Raw genomic sequence first — 27,205 nt, forward strand, 5'->3', positions numbered from 1 at the left:
AAAGGCTGGGCATAATAGCTTCCCGGGTTGGCGGATATAAATTGTGTGGCATACCGATTTGTTTCTGCCACGACTATGTCCAAGAGCTCCGCAGTCAAGAACAGCTCAAAAAACCCCAGTGCCGAACCGATCTGAGCTGTCTCAACCCGAACTCCAGACTGGGCGGTGAAAGGGGGAACTACAGGTGCGGCTGAAGTTGGGGACTGCCAATCAGGGTTTGCCAGCACCTCAGGGATTCTAGGGGGTCTACGGGCCTGTCTGTGCGGTGGCTGCGACGGGGTAACTACTGCACGTGCCACCGTACCAGATTCAAGTGCCCTTCTGGTGCTCACCACCTCACCATGTTCTACGGCAGTGCTGGTACTAGGTCCAGGGAGGGCTGCGCTGCTGGTGTATGCCTCACCACGTAATCCGACAGCGCCAGCCCCACTCTGCTGCCCTTGAAGCGGATCCTGCGCAACCTGTGGTCTAGCGACATGGGGCTGGGTACGCCTGGTGCTATCAGGGACCTCAACCGAACTTTGAGTCAGACTGCCACTGCTTTCTACAGGTTCATATTCTGACCCGCTAGATTCATCAGATGAGGGTTCCCATTCCTCATCCGACTGGGTCAGAAGCCTGTAGGCCTCTTCAGAAGAATACTCCCTGTTTGACATTTGGGCTACTAAATTCAGGGGTATTCCCTGAGACTACCCAAGAAAAAAAGCAAGCCTGTCTTACAAATGGGAGGCTAGCGAAGTAACGGAGGCCGCTGTGGTTGATAAAAAATATCAAAACTGATTTTTTTATCGCCGCAGCGCATGTAAAGTGAATGTGCAGTGATCAAAAAAAATAATTTAGGGTCACTGCGACGGGGCGGGCGTGGGTGAACGCACGTGTCGGTGACCGATCAGGCCTGATCGGGCAAACACTGCGTTTTGGGTGGAGGGCAAACTAAGGTGACACTAATACTATTATAGATCTGACTGTGATCAGTTTTGATCACTTCCAGATACTATAAAAGTACAAATGCTGATTAGCGATACGCTAATCAGCGAATAACGGACTGCGGTGCGGTGGGCTGGGCGCTAACTGATCGCTAACTACCTAACCAAGGGGCCTAAACTATCCTAAAACCTAACAGTCAATACCAGTGGAAAAAAAAGTGACAGTTTACACTGATCACTTTTTTCACTTTCACTGGTGATTGACAGGGGCAAGAAGGGGTGATCAAGGGGTTAATTGGGGTGCAGGGGGTGATCTGGGGCTAAGTGTGGTGTTTGGTGCTACTCACTGTGAAGCCTGCTCCTCTGCTGAGACCAACCGACAAAAAGGACCAGCAGAGGAGCAGGGAAGCCATTTAACACATCATATTTACTAATATGATGTGTTAACTGGCTTCTGATTTGATATTTTAAAAAAAATCGCCAGCCTGCCAGCAACGATCATTGGCTGGCAGGCTGGTGACGTGACCCCCCCTCTAACTTTTGCCGGCCCGCGATGCGCATGCGCGGGCCGGCTAGGCGCATCATGTCGCGAGATGACGCGTATATGCGTGACTGGGCGCAGCGCGGCCACCTCCGGAACACGAATCTGCATTTGGCGGTCCGGAGGCGGTTAAAAACAAACTCTCTCTCCTAGCTACTCATTTCAGGGACAGAGCGAATCACAGAGAGTCATCTTGACTTAGGTTCTGTTGAACCTTCCTACAACTCACAATTGGACAAGACATGCCCTTCATCTTCACTGAAGATACCCTTCTCGTTCTAGAATAGTAACGGACTGGACAAAATAGAGAGGAATTACAATTACGGGAATTCATAGGTCTGGACACCTGGATGGAGAATAATTGTTAATAAAATAAAAAAAGGCGACATCTCCATATTTCATACCTAAACCAAATAAACCAACCAAGTCTAGTCTTCCAAATCTGCAGTCTCAACCTATTGATGCGGATTGCGTGTGGTTTTTCCGTGTGGATTCTCATGTGGAGTAATACAGTACCAGCAAAGTGAAAGATTACACAAATCTCATGTACACTTGGATTTTTCTCCAGTGCAAAAATTAACCTGCCATGTGGATTAAGAAATCTGCAGCATGTCATTTGTTTGTGTGATCCCGCACCTCATATAGTATATGATATGGACACAGCTCTGCCCTCAGCATGTCTAGCTCTGTCAATCAAGGGGAGGGGTGGAGAGCACAGGGGGTGTTACATAGCAGTGCTCCAAGGATTCAGCCCCACCTCCTGGTGCTCAAACATGCTCATTTGCATATGAATAAACCACCAGCCAGTATGTCTGGTTTAATAGGGTTGATCCTGGTGACAGAGCCACTTTCAGAGGAGTTGTTAATATAAACTCCAGACCAAAATCTGCACCAAAACAACAATAGTGCGGTTATGTGTTCTTTTTGTGCTGGTACCCTTACACAAATGGATCAGTCATAGGCCTGTATTCTATAACACACTGCAGGGTGTTCAAGGGATCCGCAAAGTATGCAATGCAAACCATCCAAATGTATGCCATGTCTAGGCATGAAGCTCACATGACTCAGAAGAGGAGTATGACATGAGGATCCCAAATACTGTATGCCACAAATAAATTTTTATTATGCAATAATCCTATAACAATACAACATAGTGGAGCGGATGTTTTTTGACAAGCGACAGCTCATATAAAACCCTCGTATATGCAGTTGTGTTACTCATAAATAGAAAAATAGAGTAATCTGTACAAATACAGTAAATTCACATTGTAGTCTGGAGGAACACAACATATTCAGTTTTATAGCACACTCATAACAGAGGTGTTTATTGCAAACTGATATGAATGGCTTTCCAGTATGCAAGAATTGACATTTTTTGTAGGGATTTCTACCTTTTTCCAAGACAGCATTACTTTATCATTATTAGCAGGACATGTGCTCATTTAATACCGCACTACGTTACAGAACACCATTTCCTGTACATTGTTGCAAAATTGCCCAAAGAAACCTAAAGAGATGTGACAATGTACCGGTATATATAAAGTCAGGTGAATGTATGCCACCTAGTGGTTAGTAGAGAGAACACGTCAGACAAGAACAAGTTTCCAAAATGATTGATAGGTTCAACTTTTGCATTTTTTTTGGGAGGGGGGGAATTTACCTATATAATTAACTCATTTGTAGATGTATATTTCATAAAGTGTGTGTCTTAGTATAGTGAATGTGCAAACAACTTCAAGGGTATGCTTGGACGTTGTTCTACAGTTCACATCTACTGAGCCCAAGTATTTTTATTTCAATTGAATGAATATTAAAATCACAGGGGATGGCTAGAATTTTGTTATCTGCATAAAAATTTTCTTTACCACCAATGTGAAATCAAATAACTACAAAGTGATCACCATTTTTTGGGATATTGGACACAAAATAATTGCAGACATAACTGGTCACCCCTATTACCGGCATCCAAATCATCAATGGGACAGATTGGATTTAGGGTAAGACAAGTAACATGGGTGCGGTATTTCATTACCTGTTAGTAGGCAATACTTCTTATCTGCATAATAACACCTACTGGACATTAATAAGCAATCACCACGCCATTTTCATAGTAAAACAGCATGCTGCCCTGCAACCTCTACATGTGTCCTTACCCACAGGATAGGCTCACTGTTCACACTGCATTTTTCTTGCAGTTTGTTGCATTTAGAAATATTTTGTGCATGTTTTCAATGCTGTAAGGTAGGTTAAAAGGTTAAAAAAAAGTGTTTTACCTATAAAAACTATGCAACCAATAAATGCACTGCAAACTGTGGTAAAAATGCACCCCATTTTTCCCCTGCATTTAAAAATGCGACAAAACCTTGAGAAAAAAACGGACATTGTAAACCCGGTCTTAGTAATCGCAAGATCAGCCCAATGGAGGTCAAGGTGTTTCAAGTAATTATATTAAGACACCAATGTGGAAGGTCCTAATTGCAACATGAAAATAAGGCCCTATTCACACAGTCAGTGTTCGGTCAGTGATTTCCATCAGTGATTGTGAGCCAGAACCAGGATTGGAGCCTCCACAGACATAAGGTATAAGGGAAAGATCTGCTCCTGTTCTGTGTTTCTGACCTGTACTTGGTTTAGGCTCAGAATCACTGATGGAAAACACTGATCAAACACTGATGTGTGACTAAAGCCTCAGGCTTTATACACATAAGGGTACGACCACATGGTCCAGCCGTGTGCTGCCAATTAGGCTGCAGCTGCCTGATATGTATCTAATGAACACTGCACTATACAGGAAGTCTGAATTCTTAATGGCCACGTGGTATTGAAGGTGCCGCACAACCATTAACAATTCAGACCACTTGTACAGAGAGGTCTTCATTAGTTAAAGGGGTTTTCCAGGAAAATATATTTGTGACTTATCCTCAGGATAGGTCATCAGTATCAAATCTGCGGGGGGTGCTACATCAGTAACCCTTGCCGATCAGCTGTTAGAAGAGGTCTTCCTAGGCCAGTGACATCACTGTACATCAGTCACATGGCCTAGTTGCAGCTCAGCAACAATGGGGGCTGAGCTGCAATACCAAGCACTGCCACTATATGATGAATGGCACTATCTTTGCAAAGCTGCCAGGAACCTGCATCCCTCACCAGAGCTTCAGTGAGTGAAAAAGGAATAATTATATATGTACGGTATGTATATTGTAGAATATATGTTTGCTATGAAGTGCTCCCTCTAAGATTCCTGAGTACTTACAGTAATTGTCATTCATTGGGTACCTTATTTTTTACTATGTTAATGATGTTTCTTGGAATGAATAAAATGGGTAGGCAAAACTTTTGGCAAATCCACTGGTAAATGAATCTTGCTGTGAGGCTCGGATAGTATGTGCAAGACCTTCCAGTCCTGCTCATACATACAGCATGTAGATCTTCATAAAGAGTGGAGTGTACTTCGTGAACAAGAAGAGCAGTAAGTGCAGCCATCGCAGTTCTGGGCTGGTTGACCACACAAGGATTACAGCCCTACAGATCTAGATTGATAATCCTAGTGGTTCCAGTCCCACAAGTAGAACCTTATCTATGGAGGTCAAGTGAAGATGAGACTTTTATGCTCTGGGATACCATACTTCTCCTTGTTCTCCTCAAAAAGTTCCTGAAGCGCATTCAGGTACTTTTGATGCAGCTTTTCGATTTCTTCTTGTGTGGGGTTTGAAGTTTGCACCACTGGGATGGGTTTACCCACTGTTGAGGGCAAACAGAATTCATGTTACCATTTAAAGACAAATATCAAAGAAATCTTTACAGAAAGAAAGAAAGCATTATTGTCATTGTGACTTTTCAGAATAAGCTGGTGTGTGTACATAAGTAGTAATTCTATAGCTGGATGTTGGCTTGTATCCTACATGCCCTTTCACCAGTTTTCCTCTCTGCAGGCTCTCTAAATTGTTAGTTTTCTCTGAGCTAGTAGTTGGAGACTTGCTGCTATGATGTTTCAGAGATCCTTCTCCTCTATCTTTCTGTAGAACCCTGCAGAAGCAGCAGAATGGAGGACATAGTAGAGCAGTACTGAGCAGTGTAGCTGTGAATCCAGCACTGGTGCGAGATAGAAAACTTACTAGAATGAGCAGCAATGTCTGTCTGTTGATCTCTGCAGTGGATTCCTCCCCCTTCCTTCCCCCTCTATAAACTATGGGCAGCATGCCGGATTTTACCTGTAAACTGAGTGAATTATCAGTGCAGGAGAAGGAAAAGTGGCTCATAAATGGAGAAAGACATTTTCTCCGATTAGATATATTACAACGTTTCTTATATTTTCTTGTACTAGCGCCTTTTGAGGAATCGAAAGTCGGGTACATTCGTTTTTGATCTAAGGGACCATGCACTAATGATATAGGATAGTGGATTTCAGATGCATACGCAAGAGTTTCCTTTTTTATTGGCATGGTCCTTCAATAAGCCAATTCTGCTACCAGGACCCCAAGCAATGTAAACCTGTAAACTCTGGGGAAACCTTGCACCAAATGCTCAGTTTCTCTGCAGCACTACCACAGGACTAATGAAAACATTACAATGTGCCAAATTAAATCACAGATATTGCAGGTCCTCCAGAAAGAAATGGTACGTGTAGCTGTACCATGCTTTGGCTTATATAAAAACGGTCTGAAGTTGGGTCCCTGTATATAAATTCAGAATTTTTTAAATTGTTTATTTGGCAGAGGTGCTCCAAGATGGGCCAATGGTCCCAAAAAAATAAAAAATAAAACCAGACTAATGAATGACAACAAACTTGAGTGCATCAATGTAGAAACTGACTTTTTATATCATAACAGTACATGACAATCTCTTTCTAACGGAACTAGAACCAGCCCTGTACCTCTTAAGGATCCAGAGACTTCCCATTGATTGCTCTGCTAGATTCTCTTCAAGCTGTATGTGAGTGGACATTTACATAGCTATACAGAATAAATACCAGGGGGCACCATTGTATTTTAATACTTAAACACTGTGTTTTAATACACGCCATAAACTTTTTTTTATGTTTACATCTACAGAACTGTGTGAGGGCTAATTTTTTTGTAGGGCGGTTTTTATTGTTACCATCTTGTGTGTATGACTGATGACTTTTTATTAAATTTTTTGGGGAGGTAAAGCGATGAACGGCGGCAAATCAGCCATTTAAATGTTTTTCTTTTCATGTTGGCATTCACCGTATGGAATAAATAAATTTTAATAGTATAGGCATTTTGAGACACGGCAGTGCAAATTATTTTCCTTTTTTTTTAAATTTTTAATAGTCCCCCTAGGGGGCTTGAATATGTGATCATTTACCATTGCAGTCTATAGGAGATTCAATACTTTCCTATGGAACCCTGTCATAGGCCCTGTGGTATCATCAAGCCTTCTTAACGAATAGCTTTCTCCGATCACCATGTGGGGCAACCGTTCGAGCCCCTGGGAGCACAGCGCTTCTGGGGAAAGCTGCATCCGATGCCGTGGTCACAAATGACAACTGCATCTGTGTGATTATATTTCTGTGATCTGCATTATTGCTAATTACAAACATTACCTCCGGGTGTCTGCTGATAAAATAGCAAAAATCTGTCAGCCATGATGTCGGCTTGCGAGCAGGCGCTATTTTTAAAGACTGAATTTCCGCAGTTAATTTATGGCGACAGTCCTGAAGGGGGTTAAACAAGAGTGCGGCAAATATGGTTTTAAAAGCAAGTTGTACCATCCTATAATGGTATGAATTTACAGTCACCTACCCACTGTGTGAATGGGCTTTCTGAAAGGCAGCAGTCCAAAGCTGTACTGGAAGATCCCACGTGCGTGGAAGAGGGGTAGAGCAAAGCCCATTATTTTCTGCAGCCTCTCTTGGACTGCACGCAGCAAAGATCCTTTTGGGTTTGGTACCTGGAAAAACAGCTCATTCTCTCCAAACGAGAACACGGGGACCAAATGTGCACTGAAAAGAAAAGCAACAATGTTATTTTCTACACATATAACTTACTGGATCGTCACATTTTAGGTTGCAATTTTAGAAAGGGGCTATGTTGGAGAAGACCTGAAGAATGACATTAGAATAGTGTCACACATTTTCCCCTTCAGGATTGACAGCGGATGCAAAAACTGAGCCAAAACTCAGAGTCAAGGAATAAAATATTAATACAGGTTTGTATCTTCAGAGCTGAACTCAGACATATCCCCTTTTTCACCCAGGCAGCCCCTCTGATATGAGCTTCGGATCATTTCAAGGGCTTTTTTGTTTACTTTTGTCACTGATAGGCGGAGGCTTCTGCCTAGCAGGGTTGCCGGTGGCGTCACCGGCACTGAAGGGCGGGCAAGGGCGAGCAACGGAGCATAAAGTGTTCCGATGCCTATATCAAAGCTGCTGCCTTGGTGAAAGAGTGGATACGTCCGGGTTCAGAACTGAAACTGGACAACCCCTTCAAATACATTTTTATATAAAAAGGTATGTAAGGTTGACTGAACCCTTAAAGTAATTGAATGCCGTTTTTCCAGCAATATAGATCCAATGTTCTGTGCTGATTAATTTCCTAATATACTGCAGTTTTGCAAGTTTACTGCAGTTTTGTTTTTCTGATACTGAGCTCCAGATCTCCTGCAAAATCATAAATTTAGTCTGTCAGCAGTTCAGATGATGCTAAACTGCTGCTGACAGTAGGTAGGGGCTGGAGAGAGCAGTACAAACATACCTTTTGAGTAACTTTTCTCATCAGGAGTAGGGTAAATATGAAGCTTTATTCAGGCAGATTCTGCTCCTGCAAGTGTCCAGGGCAGGACTTCACTGGGAAGAGGTCTCTGCAAGGAGTAGTTTCACAGCCCCTCACCTCTGCTCTTAGTGACAGCTGTAGTGGTCTCCTGGTTTTATGCTACAGCCTCCACTCAGAGCAGCGAGGAGTGGCTGTGGAGCAGCTTAATGCAGAAAGCACATCACAGTCAAGTCTAGCCTCCAGGCAACTTGCAAGAGCAAAATCTGGCAGAATAACACTATATATTCATACTACTCCTAATAACTTCACAGGCGGTATCCTTGTCTACTCTCCCAAGTACCTACTTAAGGAAGCAATTTAGCATGGTCAGGACTGCTGGCATACTCCCTTTAAGGAATAAAATGACGTTGATCAGTAATTTCCACTAGAGGATGCTTATACTGGATGGGATTTACTAATCAAAATGCACCAGCATTCTGGCGTACATAACTCGCACCACATTTATTAAGTTTGATTTGTTTATTTTTTGCTTCGTATAACAAGGAGGTATGGCTTAGAGGGAAAGAGGCATGGCCTAACAGAAGGGGAGTGTGTTTTTTTTTTTTAGGAGTAAATGTGCACAAAAACTGCGACAAAATGTTTGGCGCAAAAGTCTGGTGCAAAGTACGCTAACTATAAGGTGGTAAAAGTATAGAACAGACACTCTAAAGGTGCAAGTTATGAACTTTCTTAAACACTATTCTTATTATCTTGATCTTTCTGATGGTCCTTGAAAGGGTAATGGCTGCAGTTTTGGATTAATCAACATCCATGCACGTCCTGAAGGTTTGGTCACCCAGCACTCATCGCTACCATTAGAACTCACCCTCTTTTCAATGCCACTTTGATGAATCCTTTCCTCTTCAGGATGTGGAGGGTCAGGTTTCCAGGGTGGGCGTCCAATGATTCTTCAGCACCACCAATGACTATAATTGCAGCATTTCCGCCCTCCTGTCTGCTTAGTACATGTGTCACGCTCTTTTTGGATGCAGAGACCAGACCTGCAAACACAGTAAAGTCATAGATGGTACAAGGTTGTGTATGTAAAGAGACACATATGTTGCTGCCTCCACTGTGCAATATTTATTTGGCTTTTCTAGAGATGTATACATTTCCATTAGTTATTTTGCACAATGTAGACAACAACTACCTAATCTATTCAATGTCAGACAGCCCCAAACAGCAGGGCGACTATCACAGGAAGCCAATTAACCTTTTTGTAGGCTTTAGAGGATGGGGAGAAGCTGGAATGACTAGAGCGATCACATGTAAATGCGTGTCTAGTGTTTTGCAAGTCAGTAGTCAGAATGACTGGCACTGTCCCACTTTGCCCTTTACAAGTGCTGATGCCATGTGACAGGTTCAGTTTAGGTGCCCACAGTAACAGGCACTTCTATGTGCTGCTGTCATTGACATGACCCTCAAGTGCCTTGGACTGCAAATTCCAAAAAGTGGGGATTTCTATTTTTTCTTTTCAGGAAAGATTGTCAAGATTTTATTAATTGTCATGTTTATATGCTCTGTTACATGTAAATCACAGATACAAGAACACAGTGAAGCTATCAGTTGTAATGCATGGTAGGCTCTGCACAGGGGTACACCTAGCCTTTTTGCTGAAACGGCGCCCCCCCTCCCCAATGCCAATTTCTTAACCTAACCCCTTACCTTCAGCTGCCCCTCTACTGCCCCTACCTGATGTTGCCTGATCACCTCACCTGGCCTCATTGGTGGTGCACCCCTGGTTCTGAATGTACATTTCATATTGTTTGGGGGTTCTGGTCTTCATTTTTTGCTTGGCATCAATTGTAATGGTCAGAGAAGACACATTTATTGAGCACCCTCCATCAAAGCACTGGTTGGATTCTCAGCTCTTGGATTCCCATGGACATAATCCTTTGACACATTACAAGCAAAAGATGAGTGAACTGGTTCAGGATTCAGTCAAACCCGAATTTTGGTGAAGAGAGAGACAGAGAGCGTTTCTCAACAATATATAGTCATTGTCTAAGTGGTACTCTCTCATTATGGATAGCCCATGGTACGTCACGTATGCAGTATTGTAGGCCAGGCAATGCCCCTACAATGCCAAGAACATTTGAGCGGTGTAGCAAGCCAAGCAATGCGCCTGGTACTCCAAATACTTGTGTGCAGTATTGTAGACCGAGTGATTCCCCTCTGGGTTTCTGGGAAAGATATTTAAATTAGCTTTTCTAAACTGAACTAATGCTGGCAGATGTTAGACATGAGAATTTGCATATATTTTACCCAGAAACCCAGAGGAGCGTTGTCTAGCCTATAATAGTCGTCACGTATACCAACTGGTCTCCATAATAGAAATAGGTGAATAGGAAGGAGCTATAATTGCACTCGCTGCTATACAGCAAGTAGGTAAACAGTAAGGAGAACACAGCAGCAATGAGCACTGCATTATTTTCACACAGCAAATTGGCAGAGATGTCTTCCTGCCTTTTAAATGTGATTATGTAGCAAAGCAAGGAAAATAGCTAAGTCAGCCTCACTTCTGGAAGTAGTGATTTTAGGACAAAAGTCCTTAATCAGAAAAAGGTAGAAGAGAACAACATTTCTAGTTGGAAGGTCTTAGGGGGAACCTCTGGGTGAGTACTCTCTCCATTATGGAGACCAGTTGATTCACGTGACAACTACTGTAGGCTAGACAATGCTCCTTTTACCCAGCAACCCAAAAGGGGCATTGCCTGGCCTACAATACTGCACACAAGTAGTCAGCTACTTGCCATAGTAGGGGCATCTCCTGGTCAACAGCACTGCGCATGTGTACTCGGCATACCATGGGCTCTCCATAATTAAAAGGAGTATCGCTATAGACAACATATATATATATTGTTGAGAAAATCACATTCATGTACTAGTGATCAGCACTACAGTTATACAGACATACAGAAGGAAAACATGTTAGGACACCCGTCACCACAGTTCAGGGCAGGAACACTCACAAGCCTGCAAGAGAATCAGGAGAAAGACTTATGCCAGCTAGTATACTCAGAGTGTCATTGTCAGCCACCATATATCATTTAGGGAAAAAAATTGCACTTTGTCCAAACTACTACTACATTTACTACAATTTATGTTGTGCATTTAGTAAGAAGACTTTCATTCTTTTACTTCTGGCCTGGGACATTAAATCAGCTTTGGCCTGAAGGAGTACATTGTGACATCATTATCAGGGCCACGACCACCCCCATCCTCTTCCCCGGCTCCTCAGGGGATCGCTGCAGGGGCTGTAAAGCAGTTTAATGCAGCTAGAACTTCAGAAGCTTCCTGGGCACATGCCAGGAGAAAAATGTGGCAGAATAAAAATTCACATTACTCCTTAAAATAATAGCACCACAAAAGCGTATGTTTCTCCTGCTCTCCCAGGCCCCTAAACAGGCAGACAGACTCCATTTCATAAACTATTTTAACTTACCCACACACATGATATACTCCCTGAAGAAGGGGCATCGGAACCAGAAGGGGAGTATGTGCAGGTAAGGGGTCAAGCCTGGAAAAAGCTCCTTAAATCCAGTGTAGTTGGTGCAAAAGTTTCCAAAGGCCCCAGCAACAAGGACACCATGAGGATGGAAGCCTAAGAGATAATTGTGCTGGGGATCTAAATCGGCTGTCTTTATTATCTGAGAAAAATCACATAAAAGAGACTGTTTAGTAAACAGCAATGACAACAACCACAAATCAGCACCAGAAACGGACACGTTAGAAGTACTACATAAATTACTGTAGAGCTGCACTCTCAGAGGCAGGGGCTGATCAATAATGTTGAGATGTCGTGACATCCATATGCAGTCTAAATGACTGGAGCACAACTGATCCAATTCATGTCTATTAGAAGGCAGATAAATCCACTGGTAGTCACTGTCACTAGGATAGGATGAATATTTAAGAAACAGTACTTGCTCCAGATATCACTGCTGGCCTGACTTACATTGTGTGTCAGGACGGATCCGTTTGGCTTAGTTTCGTCAGATGGACACCAAAACACTGCAAGCAGCATTCTGGTGTCCGCCTCCAGAGCGGAATGGAGACGAACGGAGCCAAACTGAATGCATTCTGAGAGGATCCTTTTCCATTCAGAATGCATTAAGGGCAAAACTGATGCGTTTTGGACCGCTTGTGAGAGCCCTGAACGGATCTCACAAACGGAAAGCCAAAACGCCAGTGTGAAAGTACCATAAGTAGGATGCATGTCTCCATGTTAGACGGGTAGATTAAATAGATAATTTCTGTACACGAAGTAGTGTATACAAAGAAGTTCTTGACTTTTTTACTAGAATTACCTTTATTGGAAAATAATCCTTGAAGTGCCTCCAGACTGTCCAGTTTCGTACCCATTCGCACCTGCGGCCTCCTGTCTGTGGGGTCTCCCAGTCAAGGTACAGCCAGAGGACATAGAGTGCCACCAGGAGCCAAAATCGTGCAAGAACCAACAAGAGGAACAGTCCCACACAGCATTGTGCTACAGACAGAGAAGTGCAGAGAACAGTTAGATTATGACATTGCAAGCTTAAAAGGGAATTTTCACCACGATTATGGACTATTATCTGCAGTGCACATAAGCAGTCCAGATCCCATTTTTTATTTTCCTACTTATCCCCATATCTCATATCGCAGCTATCAGCACTCAAAGCTGCTCTTAAAACACACAATCCAGAATGCGGCTATGCTGACGTAATGAAGAGGACTCCTGTGCACATCCAGAGCAGTCCAACAGTCCCGACAATGTATTTCAGTACAGCTTTAAACCCTGATGGGGTCAGTAGGAAAATACAAAACTGTGATCTGGACTCGTTATCAATGGTAATACTGCAGATAATAGTCCAAGATCGTGGTGACAAATTCCATCGCTACATTTATTTTTTTATCATTGAAAAGTTTTATTAAATTTTAAGAACATAAAAAGTACAAAGTAAAATAATGCAAATAAAGGATGTACAAGCATAAAATTCTCGGTATGTACCGCTGTTTTACAGTACCTATAGCCTTGGAAGGGTAGACTGGTATGTAAGAGGGATGGTGGTACTGTAACTCAGGCTAAAAAGTCACCAATTCTTTTTTTCACAAAAATGCACTTGACAAAATTTGCTCCCCCTAGTGATGGTAGACAGAAATATCTCCCAAATGCTCAGCTCATTTTGTCTACACGTGTATAGTATACTAGATTTCCCACAGTATTCTCTGTCATCGATTCTTCTCCACATTTAGGCCCTGTCCACTCTACTACTATTAGAACTGAAAAACAAAAAATAAAAAAAATGAAAGGACAGGATTTATCAAAAGTGTTACAAAGAAATAGCGCAGTGGTCGCACATAACCATATTCATTTTTTTTCCATGAAGCAGTTTGGACAATGAAAGCCGAAATCTGGTTGCTATGGGCATCTTCTTTTCTTTGCACTCCCTGATGAATGACATGTTAAAAAAAGGTGTGACCAGACAATGCTATTGGAAGGAACATTTCACAAGACGCTTAGGGCTCTTTCACATCTGCGTTCTTTTCTTCCGGCATAGAGTTCCGTCGTCGGGGCTCTATGCCGGAAGAATACTGATCAGGATTTCCTAATGCATTCTGAATGGACAGTCCGTCCTTCAGGATGCATCAGGATGTCTTCCGTTCCGGAACGGAACGTTTTTTGGCCGCAGCAAATAGCACAGCATGCTGCGCTTTTTGCTCCGGCCAAAAATCCGGAACACTTGCCGCAAGCCCGGATCCGGAATGAATGCCCATTGAAAGGCATTGATCCGGATCCGGCCTTAAGCTAAACGTCGTTTCGGCGCATTGCCGGATGCGACGTTTAGCTTTTTCTCAATGGTTACCATGGCTGCCGGGACGCTAAAGTCCTGGCAGCCATGGTAAAGTGCAGTGGGGAGCGGGGGAACAGCATACTTACCGTCCGTGCGGCTCCCGGGGCGCTCCAGAGTGACGTCAGGGCGCCCCAAGCGCATGGATGACGTGATCGCATGGATCACATGATCCATGCGCATGGGGCGCTCTGACGTCATTCTGGAGCGCCCCGGGAGCCGCACGGATGGTAAGTATGCTGCTCCCCCGCTCCCCGCTCCTACTATGGCAACCAGGACTTTAATAGCGTCCTGGGTGCCATAGTAACACTGAAAGCATTTTGAAGACGGATCCGTCTTCAAATGCTTTCAGTACACTTGCGTTTTTCCGGATCCGGCGTGTAATTCCGGCAAGTGGAGTACACGCCGGATCCGGACAACGCAAGTGTGAAAGAGGCCTGATCATTAGGTGGAGACTGAAAATAACAGAAACAAATGCGATTTTACTCAGACTGGAATATTTTAACATGAAAAACATCTTCAGGTGCCAGTCGCTCAAAGATAATTCTTTACTTGGCTACGTCTAGCATACAGAATTCCATAGGTTGATCATGCATCAGTCCATCACCCTCTCCAAGTTATTTAAAGTCTAAAGCTGGTCATGCACATTACATTTGAAGGGGTTGTCTTAACTTAGATATTGGTGACATATCACTAGGATGTGGGCGGGACCAGCACCTATCTCCAGAACTGACCCCGAAAGGTAAAGGAAGGTGCACTGCACATGCGCAGCCACCATTCCATTCACTTCCATGGTACTGCTGGAGATAGCGGATAACACTCTGCTATTTTCAGCAATTCCCTAAAAATGAATGGAAGGCGGCCGTGCATGCAAGGCTGCTCTCAGTTCTCTCTTTGGGGGTCTCACTCTGGAGATACCTCTGGGACCCACACCTATCTGACATTGGTGGCATATCACTAGGATATTCCACCAATGTCTAAGATGGGACATCTTTCCCCTTTCGCACAGCCGAACTTGCATGTGTAGGTGGGAGTTGGGAGGCCAACAGCTATCTAAAATGTAAGGTCAGCAGAACTCAAAACCTGAAAAAACGTACTTGCGCAGACAGTTGACTCCAAAAACTCTCTGCCTCCATGACCATGGCATACAAGCAGGGATTTACACGGATTCTTCAAACTCATAGGGTCCTAGAGATGCAGATACATGTAGATATTTGGCAGAGGTCCAGCACTGCATAGCTGTCAGTTACTTGCTAATAACAGCCCTCCGGGGGCAAAAGAAAGGCTTTACTTATTAACCACTGGTTGCCCATGCAATTTATGAAATTGCTAGGTCCCTTACAGTAAAACAGCGACACTTTATGGATGAGTGTCTGTTATGTGACTAATACAGTTATCATTTTACAAAGTATTTCATGGAACAGACATTAAAATACAGGTTAAAAACATTACAGAAAAAAAATGTTTTTCTTCCTTTCTTTCTTTACACCTCTTAATACTTTGGGAGAATTGTCTAGTTGTGTACTTCCACATTATTTTGGGTTGAAAAGCAAAAAAGTGACAAACTGTTCTGTATCTGTATGAAAAAGAGAATGGATGGGGAAGGATTTTAAACAAAAGGTTGTGCTTATATATGTTGGCCTACATATGACTGAGGCAGCTGATATGGGACCCATGAAGAAAAGGGCATCAAATCAGGATGCCCCTTCCATCTTCTCCATGCCTAATGTCAACCTGCTATGTCTGTGAAGGTTCTCATTCATCCAGATCATGGTATATCAGTAGTAAAAAGTCAGAGCAACTGGATTTGTTTCTTTACTTGAAGACCCTTTGTTTGTCATTTGACTGGCTTTCTCAAAATTCTAATTGAGAAAGCTAGGTGGATGACAAGCGGAAGGTCTTCAAGAAGAAAATACTACAACATGTCCAGTTGCTCGGACTTATTTTACTACTGGTGAGCCTGCTACCTCTCCATCGGTAAGGGAAGTGGAAAGCCTCCCGAGAGCCACACATCCCTTCTGTTGTAGAAGAGACCCATCTCCTCTCAGTCCACCATTGCTCGTATAGACCTCTATTCATAGTGCACTTGTTCTAGCTGTTAAAGGTACAATAAACATCTGTTGAATACCCCAACTCTATAGATTTGAGGAAATAGTCTCATTGGAAAATAACTGAATAATCAAATTTAGGAAATATTGGCTACCTTGGTCTTCTTTTAGGAACTACTAATGGTGTATTATTTATACTCCGATCCTTTCTTTTTATTTAGAGCACCTTTGGAATAGATCAATCTTTTGCCATGATTCTTATAAGCCTATCCTTACTGGATATTTGGATCGATCTGTAATATCATCAATGTAATGTACCTGATTTTATTGATATTGTGTCTATTGTTTCTTAATAGACTTTTTTGTAAAATCACAATTTTCTTCAATAAAGAATGAAAAAATACAAAATAAAATTAAGTAGTTGAATGGTATTATGACTATGAAGAGAACAGAAATTGATGATTGTTCACTATACATCAACACAACTACAGATCTCATCTGGTTAACACAAGGTCTCGCCTCAACCTCACCTCACATTCAGAGCTCCAGTAGATGCAGTTATAAAAAGATGCTACCAGTTCTGTGGTTTCAAGGAATGAACCACATTCTTATGTCTAACCTCACTAAATGAGATGCTAGTTAGTCTAGATTCACACATGCAGTTTTTGAAGTTTTTTTTCTATTACCAAAGCCAGGAGTAGATCTTAAAAGGAAGGAAAAGTATAATGTAAAGTCTGATTTCTTATGTATCCACTATTCTGCTCTAATAAGTAAGCAAATCCTACCTGAATCCCAGGGTTATCCCACGTATTATTATAGAACAAATAGGTAATTTCAAATGAAGTATCATTGCAACATATAAGCAATAAAAATGTTATATGCAGGGGAGGAGGGGGTTAACAAAAGCTAATTGCAAGGCATGCCAGGAGATGCAGATAATTGACTCATGTAACCCCCAACACCGCCACCAAAAAGGGAAGAATGTCCTCTGGAGAGTTTGAAAGAAAAAAAAAAAAAGAAAAAAAGAAAGTTTTATAATTTTTGGGATAACCCCTGTAACCCCAACTCAGATCTCCCACCGTGATATTCAGGAGGAAGAAATCCTAGGAATGGTTTGCAATGGTCCTCACACACTGAACAGCTTCTAACATATTCTCATTTATTGTCACGGTGAAGCTGCTAGATTGTTAGATGATTAAGAAAATAAAATCAGTGACCATCGGCTTTCCTCCCCCCTAGAGTTAGGCGTATTAAAAGGCATATAAATATAGTTTCCGAAAAGACACAGAACAACTTGGGACCTCTATTTATAGCTTGAGCAGCAGTAGCCGTGAATGTGGGATAAAGGTGAGGCAGGAGAGTGACCTTGTGTGGCTAGAAAGTCACACATGAAGAATGATAGAAGAAACAGAGCGACAAAGTACTGCGCAAGTCAGAGAAAACCAGTTTAGCTGTTTACACCTCTCACACGTGTCTTTGAAAGCCATAACTTTTTCAGTTTGGTTATGTAAATAATTTTTGGTCCTTTTTTTCGGTGATTCGTGAGGCTTTATTTTTGTAAGTTAATTTTTTTTTTTTTATAAGTCAGTTTTTTCCATTTAAAAAAATATTTTTTTATTATGGGTCCTTTCCATAATGGTCGTTTTGATATGTGGGACGTATGGGTTATGACAATGAACATTTTTTTAATTTAATTTATTGCAGATTTCTCCTGTAATTGAGGCTCACATAATAGCTCCAGTTAGGCTGACTTCACATCATTTATTTTTCCATTCCTCTTGTCAGAAGAACAGAACAAGAATAAAATATATATATATAATATATATATATATATATATATATATATATATATATATATATATATATATATATATATATATATATATATATAATATAAGGATCATGAACATCCGTTAGGCCTTGTGTAGATGACCGTAATAGTTTTTGCAGATCCACACATCTTCCCCTTTGTTAAAAATGCCTATTCTTGTCCGCAAAATGGTTTACTTTCACACAGACATACGGATTCGGATAGCACATGGCAAATCGAAATGAACGGGTTTGCATCTGATCCGCAAAAAATGCAGATCAGATGCGGGCCAAAACTATGGACCGAGAGAGGTTGTAGAAGGCTAAACAGCCTCACTGAACACTGTGTGCAGAGTGATGGGGATGGCAGGACAGTGATAAAAAAAACATCCCTGCATTCTCTATGGGGAGCCCTGCTGTCACTGACAGTGAGCTCCCTGCTCCCGCTGCATGATTAAAGTGCATCTCCGATCTCTGCATGGACGTTTTAAAATGTCTGTGCAGACATACTGTATGTGCCGACCGCCTGGACTTATACAGTCAAAGATCGGTCGGCAAGTTGATCATTTCCAGTAAAAACAGCCGTAAGCCACCCATTTCCAAATATTTATGTAGTAGTGGTGCTTAAAAGTATTAGAACCCTTCAGAATTTTGTATATTTCTACATAAATCTGACTTAAAACTACATCAGATTTTCACACAAGTCATAAAAGTAGATAAAGATAACCAAATCAGAACAAAGGTGTCAAAAATATTAGTACCGATTTTTAATTTAGTGAGGAAAATGATCCAATATCACATTTCTGTGACTGCAAAAGTATATTTGAAGGTGAAATTCAAGTCAGGTGTCAATCAATGGGATGACGATTAGGTGTGAGCGGGCAACCCGTTTTATTTAAAGAACAGGCCATCAAAGTTTGATCTTCACAACAAATATCTGTGGAAGTGTATCCTGGCATGAACAAAGGAGGACCTCAGAAGAGGAGTTGTTGATGCTCATCAGGCAGGTTACAAAACCATCTCTAAAGAGTTTGGATTCCACACAGTCAGACATATTATGTGCAAATGGAGGAAATTCAAAACCATCATTACTCTCCCCAGGAGTGGTCGAGCAACAAAGATCACACCAACAGCAAATCGTGTAATAGTCTGAGAGGTCACAAAGGAACCAAAGATAACCTCTAAGCAACTGAGGGCCTTTTTCACATTAGCCAATTTAATTGTTACGAGTCCACCATCATGACGACACCCAACAATGGTGTTGCATGGCAAGATTGCAAGGAGAAACCAGCTGCTCTTAAAAAAAACAAAAAACAAAAAAAAAAAACCACACATTAGCTGGCCATCTACAGTTTACTAAAAGGTCACCTAGAAAAAACAGAAGGCTATTGGAACAATATTTTATGGACAGATGAGACCTAAATAGAAGTTTTTGGTTTAAATGGGAAGGGTTATGTTTGGAGAAGGAAAAATATTGCATGTCAGCATAAAAACCTCATCCCATCTGTGAAGCATTGTAATATCATGGTTTGGGCCTGATTTGTTGCCATCATTAATGGAACAATGAATTCCGAATTACACCAGCAAATTCTAAAAAGGAAAATATCAGGACATCTGTCCATGAGGTGATTCTCAAGAGAACGTGGGTCATGCAGCAAGACAACACCCCTAAGCTCACAACTCGTTCTACCAAAGAATGGTTAAAGAAGAATAAAGTTTAAGGGGTTTCAAGACTTTATAACTGATGACCTATTCTCTGGAAAGGTAATCAGCATCTGATCGGTGGGGGAGTCCGACCCCCACCGTTTAGCTGTTTTGAGAAGGCACCTGTGCTCGCAGATTCTCCTAGGCCAGTGACGACAGGTTCATCGCCACGTGGCCTAGGTGCAGCTCGAGTGCGATACCAAGCACAGCCACTATACTATGTGTGGTGCTGTGCTTGGTAAGCTGCAAGAAGGCAGCGGTGCTCACAGGAGTGCAAGTCAGACCCCCCACCAATCAGATACTGATGACATATCCAGAGGATAGAGGTTATCAGTTATAAAATCCTGGAAAAGCCTTTTAAATTTTTGGAACGGCCAAGTTAAAGTCTTGACCTTATGCAATAGAAATGTTGTGAAAGGACCTGAAGCGAGCAGTTCATCTGAAGCAACCCACTAGCATAACACAGGTCAAGATGTTTTGAATGCAGGATTGGGCTAAAATTCCTCCAAGACCATTTGCAGGACTAATCATCAATTACTGGAATCTTTTAGTTGAATTTATAGCTGCGCAAGGTGGTCACACCAGATACTGAAGGCAAAAGGTTATTATACCTTTGTTTGGACTCATTTGTTTGATTAGGTTATCTTTAACGACTTATGAAAAAATCTGATGTAGTTTTGGGTCAAATTTATGCAGAAATAAAGAAAATTCTGAATGGCTCACAAATTTTAAAGCACCATTGCACAGGACCAGATTAAGCTTGGTGGATAAAAAAAAAAAAAAAATCTGCTTTGGGCCCCCATCATTTAAATTATTTAGAATAGCTGGAAGAATTAAGGTCTCTCTGAGCTGCATGGCAATGTTGCCACACTCCTCTCATGTCTGCCTGCCTCAGTTGCTCTTTGTCCAACTGGGTTAGTCCACAGTCTGGTGTATACGTGGCAGTCGGCCCACAGTCTGGTGTATACGTGGCAGTCGGCCCACAGTCTGGTGTATACGTGGCAGTCGGCCCACAGTCTGGTGTATACGTGGCAGTCGGCCCACAGTCTGGTGTATACGTGGCAGTCGGCCCACAGTCTGGTGTATACGTGGCAGTCGGCCCACAGTCTGGTGTATACGTGGCAGTCGGCCCACAGTCTGGTGTATACGTGGCAGTCGGCCCACAGTCTGGTGTATACGTGGCAGTCGGCCCACAGTCTGGTGTATACGTGGCAGTCGGCCCACAGTCTGGTGTATACGTGGCAGTCGGCCCACAGTCTGGTGTATACGTGGCAGTCGGCCCACAGTCTGGTGTAAAAGGTGCGGTATGTTCCCCTCCTAAATTTTTTTTTGCTATTCTGCACTTTTCCACTGTGATGTATCTTGGGAATGGTGCAATGGAGACACATAAATAAGATATAATTTTACTTATCAGGATCAACCCTACCGGGAAATTCGTTTAGTTTAATAGGGTTGACCTTTATGACAACTGCTTTGTCTTTGTCTCTACCAATCCTGGAGCCCTAATATCCCATTTTAGCTGTATCTTATAATAAATCTGAACTTCAGTTTTGGAAACCACTTTTTTCCCATATTTCCCCCTGGGGGATTTATTTATATCTCATCTTATCAGGAATAGGTCTTTATTCATTTTAGAGGCACTGACTTTGCTGCTGTGTTTTTATAGCCGCTTTTGTGAATGCTAGTGACAAGCTAGATAATAAAAACGTTAGGGCTTATGCACATGGCCGTTGTTCGGCCGCTCCGTGCATTGGGGGCCGTAATTTGCAGTCCCCAATGCACGGGCACCATCCATGCGGCTGCCATAACAGATCCAGACCCATTCAACTTGAATTGGTCCGTGATCTGTTCGCACCAGAAAAAAAAAAAATCAGAACATGTTCTATTTTTTTGCGGTGCGTAGACACGGAGAGAAACCCCACAGCGCCTCCGTTCCGCACCAACCTTCCGGATTTCGTGATGTGGGGTGCACACAGCAGGTGCCCGCATATTACGGACCCGTTGTTTGCAGGCCGTAATACGGGCACGACTGAACAAGACCTTAGTGAGACATTTTGTTGCGAGGACACAGAATTAGTCCATTGATTTTAATATTGGAAAGATTGAAAAGTTAGTGGAAGGAAGGAACATGTGCAAAAGTAGAGTGGAGAAAAATACTGATAGGTTGCATTTTTTCTGACAGTGAAAAATGTACCTTCTGAATGACTCATTTTACAGGAATGAAAGGGCTCTCGCTTATTTTTGCTTAGGTGAGAAGAGACCCTTTGGGGGGCTGGGGGGTTTTGACCACTAGGACCTCCACCTATCATGCAAATAAAGGTCCTGTCTCTTAGATTTAAATGGAGCGGTGGTTAAGAATGTACAGTGCTGCTCCATTTAAAGTCTGCTGTCTGCGGAAGTACCAGAGATGGCGGACCACCATACATGGCTATCTCCAGCAGTAAGACATACTACTCCATTCAATGGAGTTCTCATTGATCAGTAGGGTCCTAGAGGTTGGACCCTCACCGATCAGACATTTCTCACAAAGTTATGCCAAGGGCAGCTGCTGTACAGTTATCACAGTATCACGTCACTGAACTTCTGATTGGTGAGCGGATCTGTCAGGGTTATCTGCATGACTTGCTGGCTTGAATTTGTTAGGGCACATATTGTATTACCAGCTTGAGCACCAATAATTGCAATACCACACTCCTGAAGATACTTCAGTTAAGGGTATATTAGATGGGCAGTTTTTCTGCCCGATAATCGCTCGTTAGCGATCATTTAGCAGCTCATTCATTGGGCAATTAAGATCTTTCAGCATGCTGAAAGATCTGGATTTGCCTGCGGCAGATTGTGCTGTGTAATCACGATCCGCCGCACCGCTCTCCTGCATAGGGACGAGCAATGGCATCACGATCACTCCTCCCCATGCTGCGGAGGAGATCACTGTATGTAATACCAGCATTATCCTCTGCTAGCCATCTGGCGACTGCCGGGAGGGAACGCTTCCCTCGCGACAATCACTTGCAGCATCGGGATGTCAAATAAACCCTTTATGTGTGTGATACTCCAGAGAATGACAACACGTGGGTATACATGAAAGTACATACAATTTACTAATGCTCTTACCCAGCAGTAAAAATGAGAAAACCCACTGTACCACAGCTAAGGTTTGGATCCGCCTGACCAATGGGATGTTTAGAGGTGCAAACTCCACTTTCATCCTGAATGGACTAAGTCTTACTCTGCAAAGAAAAAAAATACAAATGAAGGAATATTAAAGAATATTATATACGTTATACTGGAATATTATACCACTTTAAAAATTAGATTTCAGCAGGATTAGCTGATGTATATAGGGACCCCAGAAGTAGGGGTCAGGCATGTTGGTTTTTAACATGCCCTATCATTTTGTTCTGGAGTTGAACGCCAAATGTCTGTGGCAGTGGCCCTCACCGTCACACTGGGTTCACACCTGAGCGTTCTGAAAGGAACGCTCTGTATGCGCGATTGTACCGGCGTTTACAATCGCGCATACAGAGACAAGCAAACGCCCATTGTCGCGCGTTCCCGAAAGTCTATGTACAGGAACGCGTGACAAGACGCCCCAAAGAAGCTCAAGAACTTTTTGGAGCGTAGGGCGTTTTTCAGCGCGTTCAAACGCGCTGTAAAACGCTCAAGTGTGAACCAGGGCCATAGGGAAGCATTGGTTTTCATGTGTTGAGCGTTTTACAGCACGTTTGAACACGCTGTAAAACGCTCAGGTGTGAACCCAGTGTGAAGCAGAGCATGCATGTGTACAGAGGGATATCAGTAGAGATAGCTGTCTGCAGACCAAGTGTTTGCCCAATAGTTATCTCAAGCTTAAGGCCTCTTTCACACAAGTGAGTTTTCCATCCAGATGCGAAGAGTGAAGCGAACGCATAGCATCTGGACTGAATCGGTCTGTGCACGAATGTTGCTTTTCACGCAACATTTCTGCGTTCAGGAAAAAAAATTACAAATCACAGCATGTTCTATTTTGTGCGATTTTTCACGCCGCCTTGGCTTCACAGAAGTGAATGGGACTTGTGTGAAAGAAAGGAAGGCATCCGCATGCAATATGTCTTTCACCGATGGTCGCTGGGAGATGTAGATTGTTATTCTTCAGTTTTTCTTTAAGACATGAAAAACACAAGCAATCTGGATACTGGTAATAATCCCTCAGGTATGGACTTATTTTGGCTGCAGCAGTGACATCCCACATACTTCTGCTGCCAAACACTGACCTCGGTGTACCCGCAAGACGCCTGAGGCCAGTAATTGTCTGCTGTGGTATATAGGACCTTACAGCTGCAGCCAGGTGGAGGAGACCGATTTGCGGCACTGGATGGCATAGGGCTTGGGAAGTTAAGGTAATTATTATTTTTTTTGTTATTTCAACAGACCATCTGGCACTTCTCTACAATAAATTAAACCTCAGAAAAACTCTTTAAAAGGCAATGGACACCTTTCGAGGTAATTATTTTTAATCTATTAACCCTTTGGCGACCTCCCCCGTACATGTAAAGGTGACACCCGCTTTTACGAGCAGCGGGCGCCATAGCCGCTGAAGCCCTAAAGCGGATTGCATACATTAAACCCCTCAGATGCCATGGCCAAATGTGACCACGAAATCTGAGCAGGGCAGACGCCAAAAGCCTGTAACAGCGTTCCCCAGCCGAGATTGGGGAACGCTGGATAAAGCCTCATGCAGACGTCCGTGGAACACGGTCCGTGAGATACCGGACTGGCATTGCAGGAGCATATGACAAAATATGAAAACGTAATGAAAGCACGTTACAAAGATTGGTTTATGTGCAGTTTCTGCAAATAAATCCAGTTGGAATGGCCTCCCCTCCACCTCATCCAAAAGTCATGACTTATGGCCGTTGCTGGGCCGTGCCCGTGTTGTGGCCCCCAAACAGCGGGTCCACAATATATGGGCACTGGCTGTGTGCTCACTGCATCACGGATGCAGACCCATTCTGGTGCGGAGGCACGGAACCCCGCAGATTGCTTCCGTGAGGTTTCTCTCCGTGCCTCCGCACAGATCGGTGCGGACCGATCACTTGAATGGATCCGGATCCGTCTGCGGCAGCCACACGGATGTTGCCTGTGCATTGGGGACAGCAAATTGCCATTAAGCTACAAGAATATGTGAACATCTCTACACACATGGCCTTTTCAGTGTGTGAACTCGGCCTTATACAGGCAAATAGTCTCAATAAATCAAGCTTTTCAGAAAAAGAAGCCGAATATGTAATATGTGGTTAACTTTTCTTTTGGCAAGCACACTCACTTATTGCAATCTGCTATTTTCCAGAACATGTTTTTTGATCCCAACATGCAGCATTTTCCAAAAAACGTGCCAAAATCGCTGACTTTATTACTGCATGAAGTTGATATTACCTCAGATTGTTTAACCCCTTAATGATCAGAATTTTATTTCATTTTTTTCAGTTTTTCCTCTCCATGTTCAGGCAGCCATAACTTTAATTACTTCATTGCCATGCCTATACGTGGCCTAGTTTTATGCGTGAGAAATTGCATTTGTGTTTGGTGTCGTTTGTAAATTATTTAGTCATTTACTGTTTATTTTTTTTAATTTAATTTATTTTTTACATCGCCCGGTAGTTACCCTTGCATAGAATTGTATGATTTTCCTAAAATATGACGTAAAGTCATGATTTTATGAAAGACACGGAGGCGAGTATTGCTTAACCCTTTCTTTACTGGCACAAAACAGCAGCAAAGAATCCAATAACAAAATCAACCAATGGGCACACAGCCCTCCCCTTAGCCCCAGTATAAAGGGACCACCCCTCCAGCTCCTCTTCCTCTTTCTTTGACTCCATAAGTCCACCAACGGAAAAAACTGGAACAACTGGAACCAGGAGAAACTCCAACGAAAAGATCACCACATCCTCGAACGAACGACTTGGAGGCACGGTGTCAACAGGAACCGCAGAAGACAACCACAGTAGGTCCGCAGCAGCGACGAATCAACCTTAAAGAAATAAAGAATAATAATAATAATAACGACAGCAAGGGCGTCGAAGACGCGCATATCGTACACACATAACCGGAACACCAGACGCGGCAATAAAGCCGTAATAAATTAACAGTCGGTAATCATGAATAACAACTATAAACAATAACAGAAAAAACCCCATAAACGTATCAACGAATCACACAAACCCCAGGGAGGGACAACAATGGGCGGGGCAATACTCGCCTCCGTGTCTTTCATAAAATCATGACTTTACGTCATATTTTAGGAAAATCATACAATTTTATTTCAAGACACGGAGGCTCATATTGCTAGTTTAAAGCCTTCCTACAATAGGGGTGAAAAGATGAGGATCCGGCCTAAAGTAAAACTCCCTAAACGTGGAGGCACGGGACCAATCCGCCAACCTCATGACATCTTCCAGACGAGCCCCGGCGAGAGTCAAGGAGGTCGCTGAGGCACCACGAACTGAATGCGCCATAAAAATGGTAGTGTCAATGCCAGACAGGGACAATATCCATTTCACCCAACGCGAGAGCGTCACAGTGGTCACCGGAGCAAAGGGTCTCCGGAAAGATATGAACAACTGAGGAGCGGAAGAGGACCGCAAAGACCGAGTCCTAGACTCGTACTCCCTCAGACAAGTGACCGGACAAAGCGCCACCGAGGAAGGAAAAGCAGGGTAAGAAACCGACCTGATATGAGTCTTGGTACGCCGGGAAATGTTAAATGTCACGCCCTCCGGAGAGAAGGACCGGGCGTCATGATCCAAGGCTCGGACATCCGAAACCCTCTTGCAAGAAATGAGGCAAAAGAGGGTAACCAACTTGGCCGAAAGTTGGCGCAGGGATAAGTCCTCATTGGCGTGCCAGGAGGAAAGAAAAGAGAGAACGGAAGAAACATCCCAAGAACTAGAAAAACGAGGCCTGGGGGGCCGTGCGAACCGGGAGCCCTTGAGCAATCGGCATACCAGCGGATGGCGTCCAGCCGGACAACCATCGAAACCCCTATGGCCGGAGGAAATAGCCGACCTAAACACATTCATAGTGCGATAGGCCTTCCCGTCATCATAAAGGGAACTGAGGAATTGAACCAACTCACCTACAGCAGCCGTAGAGGGATCCACGTTCCGAAGGAGGCACCAACCAGCCCAAGATCGCCAAGCTGCCCTATAGGCTCTTCTGGTACCCGGGGCCCACGCACTTTCCAATAGGAAAACAGCCGTCTCCGAAAGGCCCTCGGTCTGCCAAGACAACCCGACACCCTGCATGCCAGCAGACGCAGGGATCCGTCCAGCACTAGAGGATGAGGATGGTTCAGAGGATCCAGCAGCAGTGACGTCCGGAGAGGAAGCAGCAGGGGGATCTCCACCAGAAGCTCCAAGAGTTGCGGGAACCACGACTGAGTGCCCCAAAAAGGAAGTATCAACACCAGCTCCGCGGCATGTAGGCGTATCTTGGACAAAATCCGTGGGATCAGCGAAAACGGCGGGAAGGCATACATCACCCCCTCCGACCACTGCTGAAGAAGGGCATCCACTGCCTCCGCGGCCGGGTC

The 27,205-nt window shown here is 43.3% G+C and overlaps 1 protein-coding gene across 2 annotated transcripts in view; it reads right to left on the reverse strand.

Annotated features, from left to right (window-relative positions):
* Nucleotides 1-2,566: 2,566 nt before the first annotated feature.
* The window catches only part of MOGAT1 (monoacylglycerol O-acyltransferase 1), a 35,190-nt gene continuing 10,551 nt past the window's right edge, over nucleotides 2,567-27,205 (reverse strand). The window contains exons 2-8 of one of the 2 annotated variants that reach the window (XM_044289671.1): nucleotides 25,459-25,645; nucleotides 22,747-22,862; nucleotides 12,551-12,729; nucleotides 11,686-11,890; nucleotides 9,067-9,241; nucleotides 7,233-7,432; nucleotides 2,567-5,208 (exon numbers count right to left, since the gene is read on the reverse strand). In XM_044289671.1, coding sequence (XP_044145606.1) covers nucleotides 5,054-5,208; nucleotides 7,233-7,432; nucleotides 9,067-9,241; nucleotides 11,686-11,890; nucleotides 12,551-12,729; nucleotides 22,747-22,862; nucleotides 25,459-25,493 — 1,065 coding nt within the window. In that variant the 5' untranslated portion in view covers nucleotides 25,494-25,645 and the 3' untranslated portion in view covers nucleotides 2,567-5,053. The remainder of the gene's footprint in view (nucleotides 5,209-7,232; nucleotides 7,433-9,066; nucleotides 9,242-11,685; nucleotides 11,891-12,550; nucleotides 12,730-22,746; nucleotides 22,863-25,458; nucleotides 25,646-27,205) is intronic. The other variant, XM_044289672.1, reaches the window with a different exon arrangement.

The sequence above is a fragment of the Bufo gargarizans genome, chromosome 4, assembly GCF_014858855.1.
Source record: "Bufo gargarizans isolate SCDJY-AF-19 chromosome 4, ASM1485885v1, whole genome shotgun sequence".
Classification (NCBI taxonomy): Eukaryota; Metazoa; Chordata; class Amphibia; order Anura; family Bufonidae; genus Bufo; species Bufo gargarizans.